This window comes from Geotrypetes seraphini, chromosome 6 (assembly GCF_902459505.1).
Source record: "Geotrypetes seraphini chromosome 6, aGeoSer1.1, whole genome shotgun sequence".
Lineage (NCBI taxonomy): Eukaryota > Metazoa > Chordata > Amphibia > Gymnophiona > Dermophiidae > Geotrypetes > Geotrypetes seraphini.
The window spans coordinates 21,551,355-21,575,326 of NC_047089.1; the positions used below are offsets into that span (position 1 = coordinate 21,551,355).

General features: G+C 40.8%; 1 protein-coding gene across 1 annotated transcript in view; it reads right to left on the minus strand.

Annotated features, from left to right (window-relative positions):
* The window catches only part of DLG2 (discs large MAGUK scaffold protein 2), a 1,272,293-nt gene that overhangs the window by 1,245,459 nt on the left and 2,862 nt on the right, over nt 1-23,972 (minus strand). The window contains exon 2 of the mRNA XM_033948577.1: nt 10,124-10,255. Coding sequence (XP_033804468.1) covers nt 10,124-10,255 — 132 coding nt within the window. The remainder of the gene's footprint in view (nt 1-10,123; nt 10,256-23,972) is intronic.

Consider the following 23,972-nt stretch of genomic DNA (forward strand, 5'->3'; position numbering starts at 1 on the left):
GCGCATGCACGGCTAGGGTTTTAATTTATAGGATACCTTAATTTGCCAGTACCATTATTCCCACATCATACTTATAGATAGTGAAACATGACCGTGGCGTTTTTTGAATTAATACATATATCTTGGTATACGTCAGCTTATGTTATGATGTAACCAATTAGCCTCACATCTCATAGGCAGATACTGGACAGACACATAGAGGCTCTTTAAATCAATGTCATCCATTCAAGTTCTATATTCAACCCATTCGGTTTAACGGAATTTAGCATATAAATCCATTTTTGTTCTTTAAAATTAAGTTTCACTACAAGGTTTCCTCCCTCCCACCCAGCTTCAACCTGATCAATGACTCTCCACCTCATATCTGAGATCAGATGTTTTTTATCCTGCCAATGATGGACTAATGGAGCTTTAAGATTTATCGTATTTATTCTGGATTTATGTTCCCTCAATGTGGTTAAAATTACCAGAGTTAGGCCTAGTCCCAACCATCCTGTCAACAGATTAAAAATAAGTCAATTTCCTTCAATATGGAAAAATGTGATCATCTGACCAGAACTGAAAAATCACTCTTTAGATCCCACAATACTGGCTCATCATCAACAGGTTTCTAATCTTTGTTTTTTTGTCTAAGATTCTTGAGAAGGTAGCGAATACCCAATTAGCTTCTTTTGCTGAAAAATCATTAGCGCTTCATTCTAAACAAAAGTTGAAGCATGCTTCATCCCTATTTTGGATGTACATGACATCATCAAGAGGATGCATATCCAAAAAGGATAATGAGGAGAGCAGAGAATGGAAAATGAAATTAAGTTGAAAACATATTTCACAGTTGATAACAATGAAGACGAGAAGAGCCTCAACTTTATAAAACATGCCAAGCCCCACTTACATATTTCTGAAATGTGTAAAAACATTCTGAACTCATTATACTATAATATTGGAAGGCAATATTTTTTTAATTCATTGGTAACCCTAAATATCCCTGTGCACAAGTTTTAAATCTGACAGAAATAAGCCTCTTCTTTGTTCAAGAAAACCTGCAGTACCTTCTGTAAGTTAGTGATATAGCACCATCCTATCTTGACTTGCTAGATTTACATCCTAGCTGAGCTACACTTCACTATACATCTGGTCTCATCAGTATGCATGCATGTCACAGTTCATATGACAGCCCATCCTTCTAATCTTATCTTCAACTCACAGTCCTGACATTATGCAATCCAAAATGAATAGTCATTGACATAGTGAGAAATCGCAAATGTTGTCCTCCCAGAATGCCTTACTGGGAACAGCATTTCATGATTCATTGAAGAAGTTAGGGATAATATAAAAACAGCAAGAACCTTCATATAAATCAGTATTTTATTTTATAATGTGTTTAAACCCTATACATATGTTTCCCAGAGGTGATGATTGTACTTCCCTTGACTAGTAGTCATAATAAAGGTTTTTTTTACAAGGATGCTAACATCTGTACCTCACCTGTACAGAAAAATATAGAATAACCTATCCCAGTGATGTAAAAAAAAATACTGAACACCTTTAGAACTGCCTTTGGTTCTGACTTAATTTAAACATAGGATCTATAGCACAAAGGTACATCAATTGTTTTATATCTGTAGTTGCCACTTAACTGTGTTTAATCCTTATAAACTACAGAAATTAACAAAGAAGATACCTCCTGCTGCAGTGAGTCCATGGACAAGTTCACCATGGCCTAGTGCTATAGCAAGGATGTTATCACTGTCTGTGCTATCATGACGTTTGCCCTAATGTTCAAACTAGGGGTGAGGAACCCACATTTAAAACATCATTTGATCATTTTGATATTAAACGGCTTTCAATTCTGGAACTATGGTTCCTATGGTATAGATGTTTTAAAATGATAATCACCACAAGATGTCACTGTTAATACAGAATAAAGTTTAACATTAGCTTAAACAGAGATTGCTTCTAAATTTAAAAGATGAGACTTGGCAGAGTACTTTTAAAAAGCTTATGTTCCATTTAACATTACTAATCTTTCTAAAATAAATTCTTTTTCTATTTTCTGAAGGTAGTTAGGGGTTAATTCTATAAAATAGATACTAACATTTATAAATCAATTTCCATACAAATGACTACAATAACTGCAAACACACTCAAATGTTTTCATTATACGTGAATAAACATCAAAATTCTGCTTTAGCGTTATTCTCTAAATATACACGCGGAGGGGCAAAATCAAAAGAAACATCTAAGTCCCCTTTTGGCCTAAGTCCCTAGGCATAGAAAGTAGGCAGTAGGGAAATGTCCATTCTCAAAAAAACTGTACAAAATGAGGTTTTTTATTTTTTTTAGAAATGCCTATCTGTACGTTCAGCAATGTAATCGCTCAGACTGCCACTAAGTCTATCCTTACCACACATTCTCGACCAAAAATTCGCCCAAGTCCCGAAAGCCCAAAACAAGACTTTTTAGGCAAAAGAAGGGCCAGTCCTTCGCCTAAAAGCAGTATTTTCTCACCGGCATCTGTCTCTCACCGTCGTTCCTCCCCCTCCTACAATGATCACGGCAGGAGAGATGCCTAATTTCTCCTGCCACGATCTCTCCTAACCTTCATAGGAGGGGCATTAGGCAACTGGCCCAATTCCAGTTGGACAGGTACCTAAGGCCCCTCCTATGGGCGGGGTGTTAGGCGCCTGGGCCAATCAGGCCCTATGCCCCTACCTGGAGCAACCCACAATGCATTGGGAAGGGGCAGGTCCGCCATTCAAAGAAAGGTGGGCCTGCCGGACAGACGACCCGTCTGGTTGGCCATATTTTAAGGTTAGAGGGGGGTCCGGGGGAGGGGTTGGGGGGTGCACGGTTGGGGGAAGGGTGTTTGGGGGGGTTTGACCAGCAGGAGGGCTTGGGCTCCCTCCTGCCGATGATTGGTGCAGGGAGGGATGTTCTTCGGCAGGAGAGATTGGGCATCTCTCCTTCCAATGGGGGTTCAGGTTGGGATTCTGTCCGGCAGGAGGGCTTGGGAACCCTCCTGCCAGTAATCGCGCAGGTGTTGGAGGGGGGGAGGTGTCTCTCCTGCTGGGGAGGTTAGGAGCGATCACGGCAGGAGAGATTAGGCATCTTTTCTGCCGCAATCATTACCAGTGTGGGCGGACAGGTTGCCTGGGCTGTTGAGCTGATCATGGCAGCTGCGATCAGTTCAGCGACCCAATTCGGAACTTATACCTGTTTTGACTTGGTCTAAGTCAAAACGTACAAGTTCCATCTGGCAATCTGTCACACCTTTTTGGTTATGGCTGCCAGACGATTAAGTCTAGGTCGGCCCACCTCCCACCCTATCCACTCCTCCAAAAAAGCCCCTTTTCACTCTGGGCGTAAAGAGGCAGTGGAAAGGCCTAAGCTGGTTTTAGATATGTCTAAAACTAGTTTTAATTATTGGTACTTGGACGATCTGTCTTTTTGATTGTCCAAGTACTGACTTAGGCCACTTTTTATACATTTTTTAAATTATTATTATGAGCCCCTTAGCTTACATAGAATGGATTTATAACATATAGGCATACACGTAGGCGGAGTCTGGGCATAGCACAGGTGAGACTCATACTTAATGCAAATACTATAAGTTACGCACATATTTCCAGTATTTAGGGGGAATGCAGGCTATCATTAAGACATGATATTTTACTGTTAACAATTAGTAACTAAGTCTCATTACTTAAACAGGGCTTTTGCGAAAATAGTACAAGTTAGTGGTAAAATCCAAACGGACTCTTTACCACCCATCTTGTCCTCATCTATTATCTGCACTTGGCCCCTCGGCTATATGATAAGCTGTATTGTAGAAAATATTAGTGTCAATATCTGTGTTATTTGAATGTTCTGATGTGTGTTTATTAACCCTCTCCTTTACTAACGCGAAGCGTGGATTTTAGCTTCGTCAGCAGTTGTAACTGCTCCAGTGCTCATAGAACTGAGCATCGGAGCAGTTACTGCTGCTGCCAGCGCTAAAACCCACACTTCGCATCAGTAAAGGAGGGGGTGTTTCATAAGTATTATGTTGACATTGTATTATATCTCTCTTATTTGAATTTCAGTGCTGTCAATAAATATATTTTTTTTAACTATTTCATTGTAGTCCTATTATTAAATTTCAATTTGCTGATTTTGAGTTTACCTCATTCATTGTATTTATGTTTAGGGTGTGAGGCCACCAAAATCCTATTCTATTACCATATAGGTGCCATCTGTAGCCATAAGGGCAACTGGGGTAGTAGACAGATGGGTATAGTAGGTTTTGGGAAAGTTTTGCAGGGCTTACCATAAATTATAAGGGGGTTATGGTAAGATGTACACCTTGAGCCCTTTATATGAAGTTCACAGAGTCCCCCTGCTTAAATGGCATGTGTATGTGGACAGTCCATTACAATGTTGGTCCCTCCCATGTCTAAATGGTCTGGTTTGGACTTAGACATTTCTGTGGTTGAAAATGGGGTATAAAGTTAGGCATTCTCTCAGCTAAGACGACCAAGTAGGCGATTTTCAAAAGAAAACTTATTTGGATGTCTAGTGGTTCACCTTTTGAAAATGGATGTTTCTGTGCCTCCGAATTTAGACATTTTGCGGGAAATGTCCAAATCAGACTTAGATGTTCTTTTCAAAATAGCCCTTCACATGTTAAATTAATACAAGCAGAAACTTGGTGCCATTAAATTTCTTTGCAATTATAATTTTTGGAACTTTGGCAAAAGGTTCTTCTGCATTGTTTTTTGGAAGTATTGAAGTATGCAGGTAACTAAGGCATTCATGAAAGAGTTAATATATCTGAGCACTGATGACACTTATAGCTTCTATCACTCACTGGAAAGAGCCAATAACCACAAATTTAAAACTCTTCAGAGAAGCACTGAGAATGGTTTATACAGAATCTTAGATGTCCATATGGCTGAGGGAAGACAAGTCTGATTAGGCACAGCCTAGTCGGGCATATTTCCTTAGTCAGCTCCTATGGATTCATTGTGGGATGAAAGACTGTACTACATCTTCTGTAGTGTTCATACACCAAGAGGACAATTGCAGATCCATAATTATGCAGCTGTTGTTGTGATGAACCTCATCAGTACAGGGGACCCAGGAGTGGTGAACAGGCTAGGTCCACAGACTTGTTCCCTATATGGTGTGGTTCCTCCAAGTCCAGGAGAAGATAGGGTGGTATCTTCTACTAATAATGACAACCTTCATATTGGACTGAGTTCTCTGTTGCTCAAGGCTATCAGGTCTTCATTGCCCAAACCCAGATCCTGAGGACACTGTAAAAGAGGCAGCCAAAGCACAGGATGACACTGGATCAAACTCTTGTCAAGGAAACCAAAGGCTGACTAGATTTATATAGGAGTCCAGACAGGAAAAAATGGCCTCTGTCAGAAAACAAGCAGCCATGATATAGACATGACCAGTCTGCCTGGTGAGGCATACTGATACCAACTGATACAAGGTCAGAAATTCACCCAAGCAAAACCCTCCCAGAAGCTCAGACTCCTTCAAGCTGGTAGTGGAACCTCACAGTTATCACTCTTTCCATGCTCTGCTCAGCACTTCTCAATGCATTCGCCTTCCTCCCACCTGCTCCACACATCCACTCTATCTTCATGTATATTTACTTAACTCATGCATCTTAAATTCTTGCTCTAAGAAGCTCATGCCTCAATAAATTGATTAATCTTTAATATGCCCCCGACCTCTTTGCCATTGAAATGACGTGAGATCACACCTCCTGATATTTTAGTATCTTTATTGTAACTGATTTTCCTATTAACTGTATTATACTTCAAAAATGTTGTGAAATAGACTCTAGTCTTTTAAATTACTCTGCTGCCCCATCCTGTGATCCTTATGAGGCTCTTAAGACACTACCCTTTCTCTATTGCAAGCCTACAACAAAATTCTGCTCCTCCAACTGAAAAGCCCATCTGGTAGCTTGTAGAGAAGCAATCGGCTAGACTGGGAACACCTGGGCAGGACTGAGACGCTATAAGTAGATTACAGAAGTACATTGATCAATTGCATTTACGCCAAGGACTACAAAGCATAGTACAGTCTGTTGTTAACATTAGCTTTACTCAGCATAAAGCCTGAACAACTGATCACTATAAATTTAGAAAAACATTTTTTGCTGTTCTCATCTGAAGCTATTTTAGAGTTGTTATAATAAAATACTGGAACTCCTAACATATTTGGTATCCATTCATTGTGCTAATAATAACAGGAAGGGAGTGGGGAATGGGTAGTAAAGGAGCAAGGAGGGGGTATAGATGTTAATTTCTGGTTACCAGCATGACAAGCAGATACTGCAGAAATTCACCTATACCTTCAGAGTTTTATGTTAACAGTTGCTGTATTGGCACAAAGTAATGTGCAATAATCTCATAGCTGCTTCTTCACATATGCCAACAATCCCTGCAACATTATTTACAATTAATGTATATTAATTGCAAACCCTTATTGCAGTTTTGTAACTTGGTCCCCAAAATCTCTCAAATTTATTTGGTGTATTTTATGTCAATTTATTAATGACCTATAAAATGACTACAATTAAGTCTATTGCTAAGTCAGGGTTACTCACTTGTGTATGTAAATTCTAATTAACTCTTGTGAAAGTTTCCTCCTAGCCTCTTAATTAGGATAAAGAATATGTCTGGGGTTGGTGGGAATCAAACACCTCTGATCACTGCTTTATACAAAAAGCTCTCTCTCACAGCAAGACAATCCCTTTGAAAACTATTTCAATCAGAAAACACTTTACCTCTCTGTTCACACAGAATTAAACTCACAGGGAAAGATTCTCAAAACTAAAATGTGCCTTTAATGTGCTCACTAAAACGGTACCAACCGGTTTAACGTGCAAGTATTTTAGCAGTAGATTATAAAAATGGCTTACCATGGTCTTTTTCGAGTTTTCTAGCAGTCTCCAATACTGCCATGCAAATATAGTACAGCAAGGTCATTAATATTAAAATGAGCACTCCGAATTATTCTCTATAATCACCAAGTGATTCCCTAACCTCATTGTGCCACATTTGCGGCCATAATTTGCCAACAGATCTGAGATGTCATAGCCTTATTTTCTGATCAGTGCCTGAGTGCTGATTGGCTCAGGGACTGAGAGGAAAGTAAGGTTTGACAGCTCAGACCCCCCCCCTCCCCAACCACGCAAATTAAAATAAAAAACAAACCTTAAATTGAATATTGGCAGGAGATATGCCCACTCTCTCCTGCCGTCACCCAACCTCCCACCCTGACAACTCCCCCAATGCACCAGACAACCCCAACCCCACCCCTCCCTACCTTAGTCAGGAAGTCCGGCTGGAGGGATGCCTACCTGCTCCGGCTGGCAGGCCCAACTCTTACAAAATGTCAGGCTTTCCCCTTCCCGGTTCATCCTGGGATGTGCCTGGAAGGGGCCTAAGACTCTGATTGGCCCAGATGCCTAAGGCCCTTTCCATGTGAGGGGCCTTAAGCAACTTGGGCCAATCAGAGCTTTAGGCCCATCCCCAGCACATCCCAGGATGCACTGGGAAGGGGAAGGCCCGCCATTTCGTAAGAGGTGGGCCTGCCAGAAAGAGTAGGTATGCGTCCTTCCAGTCAGACTTCCTGAATAAGGTTGGGAGAGATGGGGGTTCAATGGGGGCACAGGGGAAGTTGTCAGGGGGGGGGCGATGGTGGGAGAGTGGACATTTCTCCTGCTGTGTGGGGGGGAGAGAGTCAGGGGCACAGGGGGAGTTGTTGGGGGGTTGGGCGACAGCTGGAGAGAGTGGGCATCTCTCCCATTGCAGGGTGGGTGTGTGTGTGTGTGTATAGAGTTGGGAGAACAGGGGGAGTTGAGCAACAGAAGGAGAGAGTGGGCATTTTCCCACTGCCAGATGTGGGTGTCGGGAGGTGTGTGATGTGGTGGGAGAGAGTGGGCATCTCTCCCGCTGCTAAGGAATATTGGGAGGTTGTGCGACACGGCAGGAGAGTGAGCATCTCTCCTGCCGATCTTTGATTTGGGTGTTTATTTTTTTTTATGCAGGTGTATTCTGCGCATGTGCTGATTGCTACCACCAGCAACTCATCTAAAGTAAATTTAGTGAGCCTATGCTCCGCGAACCTCATTTGCATGTGCTGTTTTTGGAGAATGACTTGCCTTTTTAAAATCGTTACAAGAACGGCTTCAACAGCAGCATACATGTCTGCATACATTCTTTTGAACATTGACTTAAGAATTTACAACTAGTAAAGGCACCCAACCTTTTTCACTTTACTTCCCTCGCCCTCAATTAATCAACCATGTAATCAAGAACACACCCAACAACAACCAATGACCCCTTTAAAGATTTCAATATGTATACTTTGGAAGAAAGATGAAGATGGGAGATATGATAGAGATGTTTAAACACTTCTATGGCATAAATGCACAGGAGGCAAGCCTCTGTCAATTGAAAGGAAGCTCTGAAATGAGGAGGCATAGAATGAAGTAAACTTAGAAAATACTTCTTCACAGAAAGGGTGGTAAATTCATGGGATGGTGGAAATGAAAATAGTAACTGAATCCAGCAAAGCTTGGGACAGTTACATAGGATCACTAGGAAAAACGAAGGGATAGAAGATGACATGGATAGGCAGACTGAATAGGCCATACGAGGTCCCAAAAAACAAACAGACCATGGGAGGCAGCCCGCCTAAGTCTTGCAATCAGTGGTGAGCCCAGATATTCAGTGCCAGGCCATTTCCGGTGACCTGCATTTAACTGGTTATAACTTAACCAGTTAAGTCGATATTCAGTGCTGCTATAATAGGCAAAGACAGGATAGATACTTAGGCAGTCCGATTTGCCCGCTACATTTAGCTTGTCAGCACTGAATATTGCTGGTCAATTTTTAGCCACTAACCATGAATATTCAGTGGAGATAACCGGTTAACTCACACTGCATATTCACAGGTAGTTGGTTAACCTGTTCTGATATCTTTGAGGAGGACAGGATATAAAACCAAATAAATAAATACTATTTAACTGGTCAGTGGCTGTTTCTGGCTAGTTTAAATAGCTGAATTTCTATGGGTCTTCAGCAGTTGCTCAAGAACAGTGAAACTGCAGAGTCTTTAGCAGTGAAATCACAGAAGAGTGTATCTTCCTGTTTTGGTAAAGCACCTACATTTAAGGCGTTTGTTCAGTGATGTAGACTTGATTCTCTTCAGGATGTCAATGTGTGATCAACAAACGATCAGAGGCTACCTCTTAGGCATCCACCGAGATCAGCATCCTAAAGAGAATCAGGCCCTTACTGTCCAGGAATAAAAATCATGTTACATAATGAAGGCATCTAAGCAATTTACATTTTAAAATAACCACTAGGTCACTCCTCCATTAGGCCATGAAAAGAAAAACAAAGATACGAGTGATGATGGTAGTGGTGAAGCCATGTCTGGGCACCATCATTGCATGTCTTCATGATTGGAGGGAGTTCCAATCCAATCCAATCTTGGTCTTGTATACCGGGTCATCCCATTTAAGGGCTCGATCCGGTTCACATATGTAACAAGCAAAACCAGCATAACCAGCAATAAAAATCCATAATCACCTAATAAAAACAATAAAATAAAAATAAATTATATTAGCAATAGGGTTGGTGTCCATAGTGGTGTCAGGAGGTGTGGAGGGATTGTGCTACCAGGAGCAGCAATTTTAAAAGCTGCTCCCATCCACATGTGGGGATAGGCTGCATGCTTTCTCCCATGTGCAGCTTTGTAAAAATTGCTGCTCCTGTGGGACACTGGAGCACAAGGCTTACATGTAGCAACCCCCCCCCCCTTTTTATCAAGCTGTGTTAGAGGTTTTTTTAGTGAGGTAAGTGCTCCATACGAATTCTATGAGCATCAGAGCATTTACCGTGCCAGCTGACGCTAAAAAACTCTACTGCAGCTTGATAAAATGGACGTTTAGTTTACAAGAGGTTCTGCATTTAAGATACTGTAGGAATTTTCCATGTCCTAATCTGAGCATCTTAATTTCCTTCTCCATATTCTTTCTTTAAATCATTTAGCATCACCTATACCACAAATATGAGACTGCTAGATCGAAAATTAACAAATAGACACATACCTAACAAAGCTTGAAATAAGCTGCTCTTAAAGATACCAATCACCTTTTTGATGGCCTTTTTCAGCTGCTGTTCCTCTGGTTTCTTTAATTTGATGCAGTATTCTTCCAGCAGCATTAGAGCTCGCTCGGTATCTACAACAAAAACACACAGATATTTTCAGACTGCAGAATGTACTAATAAGAATGCATTTATTAGCAGCACATCTATTATTTCCTTAGAAGAATTCATAGATTTTTAGAGCCTTTAACATTTACTGTTTTCTATTCTGGACAACTGTAATATAATATATGCAGGCTCCTATAATCTTCAAACTATTCAGAAGACAGCGGTTCACCTAACATTTGAACGGGCAACACCTTTAGTGATAAAACTACACTAGTTACCTATATAGAGGCCAGAACTGAACTCAAGGTTAATGTAAGATCATATATGGCTTGGCCTCTCATTATTTGAATCATTTGATTCAACAGTCCTCATATAAATATTGCACTAGAGATTTTTTCATGTTGTCTTTTTAAAGTCCCAAGGGCCTGGGTCTGAGACTTAAAGCTAGATTTTGTGTTAGTTTTATTTATCAAGCACCATTAATCTGAACAAATCTACCTCAGTGTATTAGATTATTCACTATTCAGGAGAGCTCTAAAGATTTATGGGGCTCATAATCACAACTTAAACACATCTAAAAACCCACCTAAGTCGGCACTTGGACAACTTAAAAGACAGGTTGTCCAAGTGTCGATAATCAAACTAAATTTCTGGATGTATCCAGGAACTTTTTAGGCCTCTGAATGCCGGTGTGCGCCCAGAGCTGAAAGGGAGGAGTGGTTAGGGTGGTATTTGGGCGGAATGTGAGCCAACCTACACTTAGTCATCCTGCACAAGACTTCCTGCACAAAACTTATACGTTGTGACTTAGATGATGTAAAAGCAAGTAGTGGCAAAAAGGTATCGAAAGTGACTATATAACCACTGCAGAGACAACATAAAGACCCACACACACTCCCCCAGTGATCACTGACTACCTCACACTGCCACAAATATCAGAATAAAAAAGTACATACCTGTCTCCGGATCAGCACCTGCTATAGGAAAGCCTAGTAAAGCTGCATATAGGTGTCTTAAGTAGTCTGGGGGGTGGGCTAGTGAAACATAGAGAGGAGGACCCAGGCCCATAAGCCACTTTAACCACTATATTCATGGTGGAAAATGTGAGCCCACCAAAAAAACAAACAAACCCTACTCTACTGCCATATAGGTGCCTCCTGCAGCCATAAGGACTATTGGGGTAGTAGACAGGTGGGTATAGTGTGTTTTGGGGGGGCTCACCATTACCTATAAGGGAGTTCTGGTGAGACGTCTATCTGGCACCCTTTATGTGAAGTTCACAGCAGTGCCCTCTAAGGTCCCCACTGCTCTTTTGCCATGTCTGGGTGGCCAGTCCATCACAATAATGGCCCCTCCCATGTCCAAATGGTCTTGTTCTGGGCATTTGGAACTTGTACAAATTTTTAGTCGAAAATGTGGTATAAAGATAGATGTACCGGCGGTCTGGACAATCAATGGTCTGGAAGCCAGACAGACGATTTTCGCAAAAAAATATTCTAGATGTGTTTTTCAAAAATGGACATTTTCCCCCTGCTGACATTGGGCATCTAGCGCCATATGTCCAAATCGGACTTTTAGACATATCTTTTGTTTATGCCCCTCCATTTGTTTAAAAAGTGTTTATAAGTAGTATCATATTCTGGTTCAACAAGAATGTTATTACCATTAACTGTCATAAGAAATTCTGACAAATTGGTAATTAATGATAAATATTATCAGATCTTACTCACTGTAATGTCAGTTCATTATTATTATTGTTTGTAATGCTCCAGTTTTTGCCGGTTATTCTTTAATTTGTGATCTGCATAAAACCATAAGGTATTGCGGAATACAAGAATAATTATAATGTAATGTAATGGTTAGTGTCATATAGTAACTAAGGGGTCCTTATACTAAGCTGCAGTAAGCACTAATGCAATGTATCATGAACTGTGTACCTCAGAGGATTCCAGGTGTGCCCCGAGATGCAGGCGAGGAGGAGAGGCGCCAGCTGACTGCTTACAGGACATGCCTCTCACAGCGAGAGGCATGTACTATAGTCAGTCAGCTGGTGCCTCGACTCCTTCTCCTCAGCTCTCCTTCTGCAGCACCCATTGGCACTAATAGGAGGTTCAGGGATGCGGCTGGAGGACATTTGTTCATACACGGACGTTGATGTGATCATGTCACGCATGTGCTTGATGTCATTGCGTCAACATCCGTGCATTGCTGAGTGCCCTCCGGCCGCAGCCCCAAGATTAGTGTGCCAGCAGCTTTAAAAGTTTGCAACGCACTGCTCTAATGTGTACTTACCACAGCTTAAAATGGCTTACTGCAAGGCATGCTCAGGCAGCCTGCAGTAAGTTTTGGATCTGTACATACAAACATGTGCTAAAAAATATTTCAAAACATTTTGAGAAGGGGTGTGGCTCAGGGTGGAGCATGGGTGTTTCTGTGCTAATCTGTGCTACATTACCACACACTAACTAATAGAAAAAGTGAAAAAAAATTTGTGCTTTCATACAACAATGTGAAAAATTAGAAGTACTAAGCTCAACACACTCTAAACATTTATGTTGCGGCTAAATTCTCAGATATTTCGATTCTCTGTCTCAGGGACTTTTCAAAGTAGCTCAAATCCAATATACTTATCACCCTCAACAATTACAGAAAACAGGGCCATAATATTGTAATGGCCATGAGCTAATGGCAAAATTACTGCATGGCCATTAATTTAAAAAATAGTAAATTCAACAATTTTCTAGCTGCAGTAAAAATGATCTTAGCACGCAAGGAAGACCCAAATAAGGGTGCTAAGACCACTTTTTACCACAGCTTAGTAAAAGGACCCCTAAGTAACTAATTATTGTACTTAAGTACAAGGGTGGTTTGAAAGGTTTGGTAAAAAAGCAAGTTAAAAAAACGTGGTCTCCATCGAGGGCTATACATTTAGTCCAGCGAGTTTCCAGTGTTTTCATATTGTAGGAAAAATAAACTAATGAAAAAACTGGAAACTCACTGGACTAACACTGGGTTTTACTAAGCCCATTATGCAAAAATTAACATGGAGCCAAAAAAAAGCATGTACATGCTTTGGTACTCAGAAATATGGTATAACTTACTATTGCTAAAAGATAAATCCCAAGTATAGAATTTGGGTTCAATATCTGGTTCATTTTTTAATGTTATTCTTCTTTATTAATACAGCTAGAATAAACAATTAAAAAAATAAACACACAGCAGGACCCCCCCCACACACACACACATTTGAACCATCATACAAATCTAAACATACCACCATAAATTTACCCCAATTTTTAAGTATCATCCACCCTTATCCCTATCATCCGTTATCCCTGCCACCCCCCATATCCTATAGCTAATCCTCCCATGTTCTCAAACTTACATACTAGACCCATGGAGTTCCTTACATGAATTTAGAAGCAGTTCATTTTTCCACTTCTGGGAGAACTGGCACTCAATATAAAATTCCTCTTTCTAACCTGTACTCCCCCTGCCCCCACCTCATGTAATAGAAAAGGGAAAAAAGGAGAGACTATGCTTTCTCTCTCATCAAACCCTTCTTAATAATAATAATAACTTTATAATAATAATAATAATAACTTTATTTTTGTATACCGCATTACCATGGAAGTTCTATGCGGTTAACAGATGAAGAGATTGTACATTACAGCAAAGTTACACATTTTTTTTTTTTTGGCATAGCTACATTTACATTTTCGGCGATGCTACATTTGCGGTGAAGTTATTTTTCAGGTCGGTTACTATTGCAGAGAAGTTACATTTGTTGTAAGTTGCATATATATAGCGGAGTTCATACAGTAGTGTTACATACAACGGTGATATATACTGCGGAGTTCGATAAAGCCGACGCTACATTTGCGGTGAAGTTATTTTTCAGGTCGGTTACTATTGCAGAGAAGTTACATTTGTTGTAAGTTGCATATATATAGCGGGGTTCATACAGTAGTGTTACATACAGCGGTGATATATACTGTGGAGTTCGATAAAGACGAGCAGAAGCATTAAGTAAGGGGGGTAAAGAAGAAGGGGTGATTAGTTGGATAGGGTGATCCATTTTGTTAAGCCGTTTGGTGGCAGACAGAATTGGAAGAGTCGAGAGACTGAGGTAAGTCAAGGTCCGAGTATTAAACTTTGAGCTCTATGTGGAATACATTTCAATAATCTTATGAAACCCTTCCCACTGCTGATTTTTCCCCTCGTATTTTCAAACATTCCATCAAAATGAGTTCAAACAACAGATTTCATTACTGAGTCACGTTTGAAGGCATCATACTTCTCTACTCAAATCAATATGCACTTTTGTGCCAACACCAGAGCCTTTCTCACAAAACAGAAAAAAACATCAAAACAGCATCACCAACACATTTATAACCATGTCCACTTTCAGCACTTGTATCAAGTACTGGTCATATGCTTCCAAAAACCCTGAATTTTATCACAAGTCCAAAATAAATGGCTTAACATTGCTTCTCCACATTTCAAAACATCTGTGTTCATTCCTGATCTAAGTGCTTGCTTCAGCAAAATACATGCTCTCAAAATAAATGTGTACTGCTACTCTGGCAGTATATTTCCTGTCAAAGTAAAAATAGATTTCAAATTCACAAACATTCCTCCAAATAAGAAAATGGCCTGTTTTCACATGCCATAAGTAATGAGCCGCTTTGCAGGTTTTTATCTTACAATAATTCATTATTTAATAAATGTGAATAAACTTTCAGATGTAATGGACTATCAATGAAAGTTGATTGCAGCCTAGTGGTAAAGGCAGCAAGCTAAAATCCAGGGAATGCCTAGGTTCCAACTCCACTGATACTCCTTGTGCCATTAGACACTTAGCCCTCTACTGCCTCAGATACAAACTTAAGGCTAGAGTTACTAATGTGTGCTAATGCCATTAATATGCACTACTGGTACTAGGTCCCACTGTATAAAATGAGACAGAATAAAATAATGCAGTAGTGATTCTAGCCCCAAGACTGTAAGTCTTCCAGCGACAAACACAAGGTGTTCCAGAATGTAACTTGCCACGAACCTCTACTGAAAAGGTCTTAGCTAAATCCACAAAAAAAGTTAACATTTTTCTCCTTATCTCTTTTTATTATGTTTAATCAAAACAATGGACTATATATGCACATGAATTTTTCATGTGGGTACAAAAAAACCAACTATTTGTTATAGATCTATTTTGTCTGAAGTAAATAGCTGCAGCTAAATATTTCTTATGGGGGGGTTGTTTTAAAACTGAGTTAGGGCACTAAGCCACATTATTTTCCCCTTAGCATATATAGCACAGTTACTTACCATAACACGTGTTATCCAGGGACAGCAGGCAGATATTCTCACATGTGGGTGACGTCATCCACACAGCCCCGATATGGAAGCTGCTAAAGCGCTCTTGCACTTTAAGAACTTTAGAAAGTTTGTGACTTATCGCCTAACGTAGGCGTGCAGCTCCTCAGTTCAGATAGCCAGCTAAGAAGCCAACCAGGGGAGGTGGGTGAGTTGTGAGAATATCTGCCTTCTGTCCCTGGATAACACCTGTTACGATAAGTAACTGTGCTTTATCTCAGGACAAGCAGGCAGCATATTTTCACATGTGGGTGACCTCCAAGCTAACCAGAAATGGGATGGTGGGAGAGTTGGTTAATGTGAAAATAAATTTTGTAATACTGCTTGGCCGAAATGGCCATCCCGTCTGAAATAGGATTCCAGACAGTAATGAGAAGTAAAGGTATGAACCGAGGACTAAGTAGCAGCTTTGCGTATTTCATCTATAGGAGTAGAACGTAGGAAAGCTACTGAAGTTGCCATAGATTGAACTTTGTGGGCTGTGACATGACCCTCCAGTTGCAGTCCAGCCTGAGCATAACAAAACGAGATGCAAGCAGCCAACCAGTTGGAAATTGTCCTCTTGGAAACAGGATGTCCCAACTTGTTAGGATCAAATGAGACAAAAAGTTGTGGAGAAGATCTATGTGATTTAGTCCTTTGCAAATAGTAGGCTAATGCTCATTTGCAGTCCAGAGTATGAAGAGCTGTTTCTCCAGGATGAGGCTTGGGAAAAATACTGGAAGAACAAATGATTGATTGAGATGAAACTCAGTAACAACTTTAGGTAGAAACTTTGGATGGGTGCAGAGTACCACCTTATCATGATGGAACACTGTAAATGGTGGATCCGCTACCAAGGCTTGAAGTTCACTGACTCTACGAGCAGACGTTAGAGAAATGAGGAAAACTACTTTCCAAGAGAGGTATTTAAGATGAGCCATAGACATTGGTTCAAATGGAGGCTTCATCAGTTTTAGCAAGTACCACATTGAGATCCCAAATTACTGGAGGTGGTTTGAGAGGCGGTTGGCTTCCTGCTGTTGAGTTGAAGAAGAAGGGAGAACCATGGTTATCTAGGCCACCGAGGAGCTATCAGAATTATGGTGGCTGATTTGTGTTTGAGTTTGACAAGCGTTTTGAGAATTAGTGGAAATGGAGAAAAAGCATAGAGGAACTTATTCGTCCAGTCCAGGAGAAAGGCATCCGCCTCTAGGCAATGAGGAGAGTATAGTCTTGAACAGAACTGGGTTAGTTTGTTGTTGTGGGGAGACGAAAAAAGGTCTACCTGAGGGGTACCCCCTGAGAGAAAATTTGACGGAGAGCTGCTGAGTTCAACGTCCATTTGTGAAGTTGGCGAATACGACTTAGTTTGTCTGCCAGTGAATTTTTCTACCTTGATTTTAAACAGCTTTCAGAAAAATGTTGTGATGAATTGTCCAATTCCAAATCTTCTGAGCTTCCTGGCAAAAGAGAAGAGACCTTGTGCCTCCTTGTTTATTCATGTAGTACATGACTACTTGATTGTCTGTATGGACAAGAATAACCTGGTCTTGAAGAAGATGCTGAAAAGTCTTGAGTGCATTGAAGATTGCTCTGAGTTCCAACAGATTTATGTGATGGCGACGATCTACAGTGGTCCAATGACCTTGAATACAGAGACCATCCATGTGAGCTCCCCAGGTGTAGGTTGACGAATCTGTTGAGAACCTTCTGGTGAGGGGGCATTTGAAAAGGCAAACCTCTGGAAAGATTGGAAGAGAGCATCCACCACTGAAGAGATTTTTGCATAGAAGATGTTACTATAATGTGCCGAGAAAGAAAATCAAAAGCCTGTGTCCACTGAGAAGCCAGGGACCACTGAGTGATTCGCAGGTGCAGTCTGGCAAAAGGAGTCACTTGAACAGTAGAGGCCATGTGACCTAAGGGAACTATCATGTGCCTCGCTGAGATTGAAGTGAGGAGGGACACTTGATAGCAAAGCTGTATCAAAGCATCTTGATGTTGCTGAGGAAGGAATGCCCTGAATTGAACAGTATCAAGGAGGGCTCCAATGAACTGAAGAGTCTGAGAAGGCTGCAATTGAGATTTGGGGAAGTTGATTTCAAATCCCAAATTCTGAAGAAACAATATACTCTGTTGTGTCGCTACAGCAACCCCTTAAGAGGAAGGATCTTTGATGAGCCAATCATCTAGATAGGGAAAGACTTGCAAATCATGAGTTCTCAAGGCTGCTGCCACTACCACGAGCCACTTGGTGAAAACTCTGGGAGATGATGCAAGGCCAAAAGGCAGAACTTTGTAATGGTAATGATGATTTTCCACCCGAAATCTGAGAAACTTGCGAGAGGCTGGGTGAATGAAAATATGAGTGTAAGCCTCCTTGAGATCCAGAGAACATAACCAATCATGTTGATCCAGTAAGGGGTACAGGGATGCCAGAGACAGCATTCAAAACTTTTCTTTGATAAGAAATTTGTTGAGAGCTCTGAGGTCCAATATCGGGAGAAGACCTCCAGTATTCTTTGGAACGAGGAAATACCAGAAATAAACCCCTGTTCTGCTGGTCCAAAGGAATCTTCTCGATAGCATTGAGAATGAGCAGAGATTCAACTTCCTGGAGAAGAGAGGACTGTATTGGAGGATGATCTGGAAGAATGTCGAGGAAATGACGAGAATAACCTTCTCGAATGATATTGAGAACACAGAGATCGGAGGTGATTAGCTGCCAGTGATGATGGTAATATGTGAGACAACCTCCAATGGGGAGAGGGAGAGGCAGAGGTATACTGATTGAGATTATGCTCTCAAGTCATCGGTCAAAAAGGCTGATTCGACTAGGAAGCAGCAGATGTCTGAGGCTTTTGAGGATACTGTTGACGTTTTTTTTTTCTGTTGTGGCTTGGATAGAGGAGTAGATTTTAGTGTATAACGTCTCTGATATGAAACAGATGGTTTGAAAACCTTAGAGGCAGAGGATTTCAATTTAGGTCGGAGCAGTGAGTTAAAAGATTTTTCATGCTCTGAAAGTTTTTTTAGTCACATTTTAAATACTGTCTCCAAAAAGCTCATCTCCAAGGTAGGGAATATTAGTTAACTGATCTTGGAGGTTAATGTCCATATCCACAACACTTAGCCATGCGAGCCTCCTCATGGCCACAGCACTGCCAAAACTCTGGAAGACAGCTCAAAGGCATCTTATGCCGATTGTACTATATGCTGCTTAAGCAGGGTGAGAGCATGGAACAGATGTTGAAACTCTGATTTCCTACGAGAAGGAAGATATTTGAGAAAATTTGGCATCTGCTTTACCAAATATTTGAGATAGCAGGTAAAATAAAAATTATAATTTATGACTATTTACCAGCATGGAATTCTATCCAGTATTCAACCTTTCCAGCCCTGGGGAAGCTGTGGCATAGACCTTAGAAAGAGCAGATTTCTTGAGAGTAGATTCCACCACAAGAGACTGATGTGTAAGTTGAGGCCTCACCTTGTACTTAGATCCACTGCCTACAGAATTTGTACACTTCTCCTTGATGATTATTTGTTAGCCTTTAATACTGTACCTAGGTTCCCTCTGTTCTCTGCAACACCACTCTCTAAATCTGTGTTTGTTCTACTGTTACCTGCCCTGAGCTTTCTGGGAGGTGGGAAATAAATAAATAATACTCTTATAACTAAAGCTGAAGTCTTGAAGAAAAAACTCTGTTTGATAGAAAAATTAAGAAAACCAATAGGGTTCCTTATTCAAAAAATGCATCCATAATTCTGACTCATAAAGAATACAACATTAAACATGCATAAACAGCTTTTGGGAACTGAGGAGAAGCTAGCACAGTTTTCAGATCTGTCCATAATTTACACCCCCCTTTTACAAAACCACATAAGAGGTTTTTAGTGCCGGTAGGCGTACTGAATGCTTTGCGCTGCTCCCGACACTCATAGAGTTCCTATGGTGCATCAGTGAGAAAACTCATGACAAGCCTCCTTAAGTATCAGCCCAATGCTCCTAGCCAGGAAAAACTACCAACTTTTCGATGACATTATTTTGCAGGACTAACGCAAGAAACTGTAGTATTTACCGCAAACTGTGTTATTCAATATACATAGGAAATTTGCATGCTTTGAATCTCATTACTATGTATCCTCTAACTTAGATTAACATTACAGTAATAAAATATACATTAGTGTTTAATGCATATTAAGTGGCAAATAATGTGTTTTATGTTCATAATGCACCTTAAAACTACTTCCCATAGAACTCTATTTATTAATTTTCAACAGTTTAAAATTTTAACCCTAATATTTTTAGTCTGAAGAATATTCCATACAAGCAAAAGTCTAAAAGAACTATTTTGAAGGTATCAGTCATTTAATGACAATAAACTATTTTTAGTTCTGTTACAAACAGCTGAATGAAAATTAATGCACCCAAAACAATTAAAGCATATATTAAAGAGTAGAGTACACTTCATCAATCATTTACACATAAGATGCACACCATCACTAGCAGTTTTCAATACTGTTTTGGAGTATGCAATGTACTTGAACTTTGCTGGCATATGAAAAATCTGACACACACAGGTGCAAATTTCCCACCGGGGCAAACCGTTACGTAAGCTGTTCTCTCCATAACAAATTAGTTGCACAGGCCAATCCTTAGTATCATTTTCTCATGTGATTAAACTTTCAGGAATAGTTCCAGTTGAAATGGACAGCCTAACTTGAGCACACAGATCTTTTTTAAATCACAGTACTCCCAGACAGAGCTGACAGTGGGTCATCCTTTGTGACCCATCATACCTTTGACCCATGACTCGCAGTACATTTTCCCAGTGTCAGCAAATAAGGCTACAATTGACAAATATAGGCCTTTTGCTAACTGAAACTGCATTGTTAACTACCAAACTAGCTCTAATTGTGAGAGCAATGGTGCAATTTCTCTTCTTTTATTTTTATTATTTATTTTTTATGATTACTGTTTGCACTTTTCATTTATTCACAAAAGACAGAAAGACATGCATCACAACTGAAATGGGTACAGTACTTCTACGTGCGAGTCATGTGTCATGTGACCGCAATAACAAAGACTATTACATGCACTGTCTACCTGAGTCACTATTTCAAAATCACTTGATCAGTTTATTTTTGTACCCCCACAAGCACAACTGAAATAGCCTAAATAGTTTCAGGATACATGCTACTGCACTGTGATGTAATTATGTGTCGAGCATTGAATGTGCTGAAGTGTCTCTCACATTCAGCTGACAACAAGAACAATTTATGCAGGCTGCCCAGCCAAAAAATCTGCTCACCGTCTGCAGTTTCAACCAGTTTTCCAACATTTGGCTTTGCCGCCTGCATTTTCTTTCAGAAAAGAACCATTTCAAATCACAATATACAAACAGTCTGATGTCCACGATAGACGTCATTTTTAGATAGGGGTCTCAGTCCCTCCTTGAGGGCCGCAATCCAGTCGGGTTTTCAAGATTTCTCCAATGAATATGCATGAGATCTATGTGCATGCACTGCTGTCAATGCATATTCATTGAGGAAATCCTGAAAACCTGACTGGATTGCGGCCCTCAAGGGGGGACTTTGAGATCCCTGTTCTTAGACATCTTGACTGATATTTTGGTACTCTTACACACAGGGTCAGACTGCTCAGACCACCAATCTGATTCCTACCTGCAGTCAGTCCAATCCTGCACAGCTGTACTCAGCCACCGTCGACCTCAGCCACTAGTGCACAGATCTGGCGTTTTGTTTTTACAGAGGATTGGGGAGTCCGCGTCAGGGTTGGGCTGTGCCTGCTCAATCATCTCTCTGTGGTTTTCCTTCTCCCTGCAGGCGCAGCTAAGTTGTACAGGCATTTCCCGCAGCTGCACTCTGTAGCAAATCTCAGACCTCCAGCAGCACTCCACTCACCCGCTGCAGCCCAAGCCACAAGCACACACTAAAGCGATCATCAAGGTCACTAACATTCAGATAGCAAGACAAACTCAAGGAAGCAGGTAAATAAATAAATAAATTTAATGTTATCGTGAGTCAGTGGGTCATGGACACTGACCTGTGAACCCACATGGCCTATCCAATATTGTTGACCCATTGACCCATTATTAGCTCTGCTCCCAGAAAACTGCTCTCTACTCTAATAGCAGTGTTTCCTAGGCAAGTGCAATGGGAAGACAAATTTGGTTTATTTTCTTAGGGAAAGGAGATATTCGTTTCATGCATTTATTTTGATAGGGAAATTTCAGCGAGTGCAAATTGATGCGGACCTCATTTCAAATGGTTTCACGTTTTTATTTCACTTGCCATACTGCACCATGGGCAACACCAATTGAGCTTTTTACAATCATTAAAACTAGGGAAACGGGAAAGGAACTACAATATCTGACAGAGAAGAACAGTAATGCAAGGTAGAGAAGAGAGCAGACACTACTAAAAACTACACACATCAGACAATGCAGGAGGAGCAGGTCACAGCAAACATGCACACCCAACCACATACATGAAACAGAGACTGGAATTGAAATGTTTCAAGTTGAGATGTGCTCAGTTCCAATGATATTTCTGAAGAGGCTCTATCGATGCAGAACCTTTTCTAAAATACTTCCAGAAGTACACTTGTAGCTGCTGGCATATGCAGCAGGAGCAATCAATTTACAGATATATGTGTTAAAAAATTCAACAGTACAAACCTGACAGCTTCCACTTGGAAGTGTCAGTACTTACATGTGGAGTAACATTTTCACAGCTTCACATGTAGCTGCTCAATTTTAGAAATCCACATACACAAGTGCCACTAATTAAGTAGTGAAGCCACTATTTAAAGGTAGAAATATACTACAAAGATTCCCTTCATCCCTCTTTAAAGCCCTAGCTTAAAAGAGTATTAACACGGTACAAAAGTCATCATGGAAATTTTTCCCCCACAAATGCATATTCCCTTTGCAAAAAGGGGAATACACTTGTATATTTTAGTTTCACACTTGAAATCTCTGAGGATCCACGTGTGTATATACTTGAATACAAGATGATCCGAATATAAGTCGAGGTACCTTTTTCCCCCCAAAAGGTAAACTAGAATATAAGCTGGGGAGGTGGAATGTTATTATTCATGTGCCTTGCCCTGCCAGTCTCTGCACCCAGCTCCCCTCACTCCCTGCCGTGTCAGACTCTTCTCACCCGTCTCCCTGTCCTCCCTCCCTTCCAGCCAGGCTCTTCACCCAGTCCCCCTTCCCTCCTTGCTAGGCTCTGCACCCTATCCTACCTCCCTTCCTTGTCCTGTGTCCCCCCTCTCTACCGATGACCTGCAAGCCTGCTGTATGACCTGGTCCCGTCTTATGTCCCAGCTGACTGACAATTTTTTAACCTCCCTCCTGCCTCCCCCCATATACCTTTTTGAATCACTGGTGGTCCAGTGCTGTACCGGGCAGGAGCAAGCTTTATGCGCTCCTGCCCCATGCTGAGCCCCCTCCCTGAATGGCCCTAAGGGGCATATTCTATAAACAGCACATTAAGTTAGGTGCCAGTAGGCTCCCTGCCGGCACCTAACTTATCCCCCCTTTTATGAAACTGCATTAGCGGTTTTTTTTATTGGCGGTGGTGGTAAAAGCTCCGATACTCATAGAAATTTTATGAGCGTCGGAGCTTTTACCGCCGCAGCCAGTGATAAAAAAACACTAAAGCGGTTTCATAAATGGGGGAGTTAATTGCAAAGCTGTTATAAAACAATTAAAAAATTGTTTAAAAAACGAAGGTGCCTAGAGATGCCTACAAAAACGGCACCTTCATCATGTCTACGGAGGAACCTTAGAACACCTAAGGTTGAAGTATGTATGGTTAATGCCAGAAACAACCTCAGGTGTTCTTAGGTGCCTCCATAAATGTGATTCACATCAAATGTATGCACCAAAAATGTAGGCCTTCAAAAACCCTGGCCTTCATTTCTGGCAATTCTACAAATGGCACTGTTGCATGATTGACATGCGATTGCCGGCTGTTTTTTTAGGTGGCCACCAATATTGGCACCATTTGTAGAATCCAGTCCTTAGGGCCTGATTCTATAATCAGCGACTAATTTGGTAGGTGCCTAGGAAAATGATACCTACATGACATTCAAAGTTAGGTGCTATTTGTAGAATCGCACCTTGTGGCACCTAAATCGAGTTAGGCGCCAATAAGCATCTGATATATTATGCTACAGTTTTTTTGTCCTAAAATACTGGTGCCTAACTCAATTCATGCCTAAACTCTGCCCCTAATCACACCTATTTTCCCGATAGGCGCCTTGGTGTAGATGCCTACCGAGTTAGATGCCTACCAGCAAATTTAATTTTTTTGTTTTATAATGCCACTTTTCAATTAACAATGCTGATT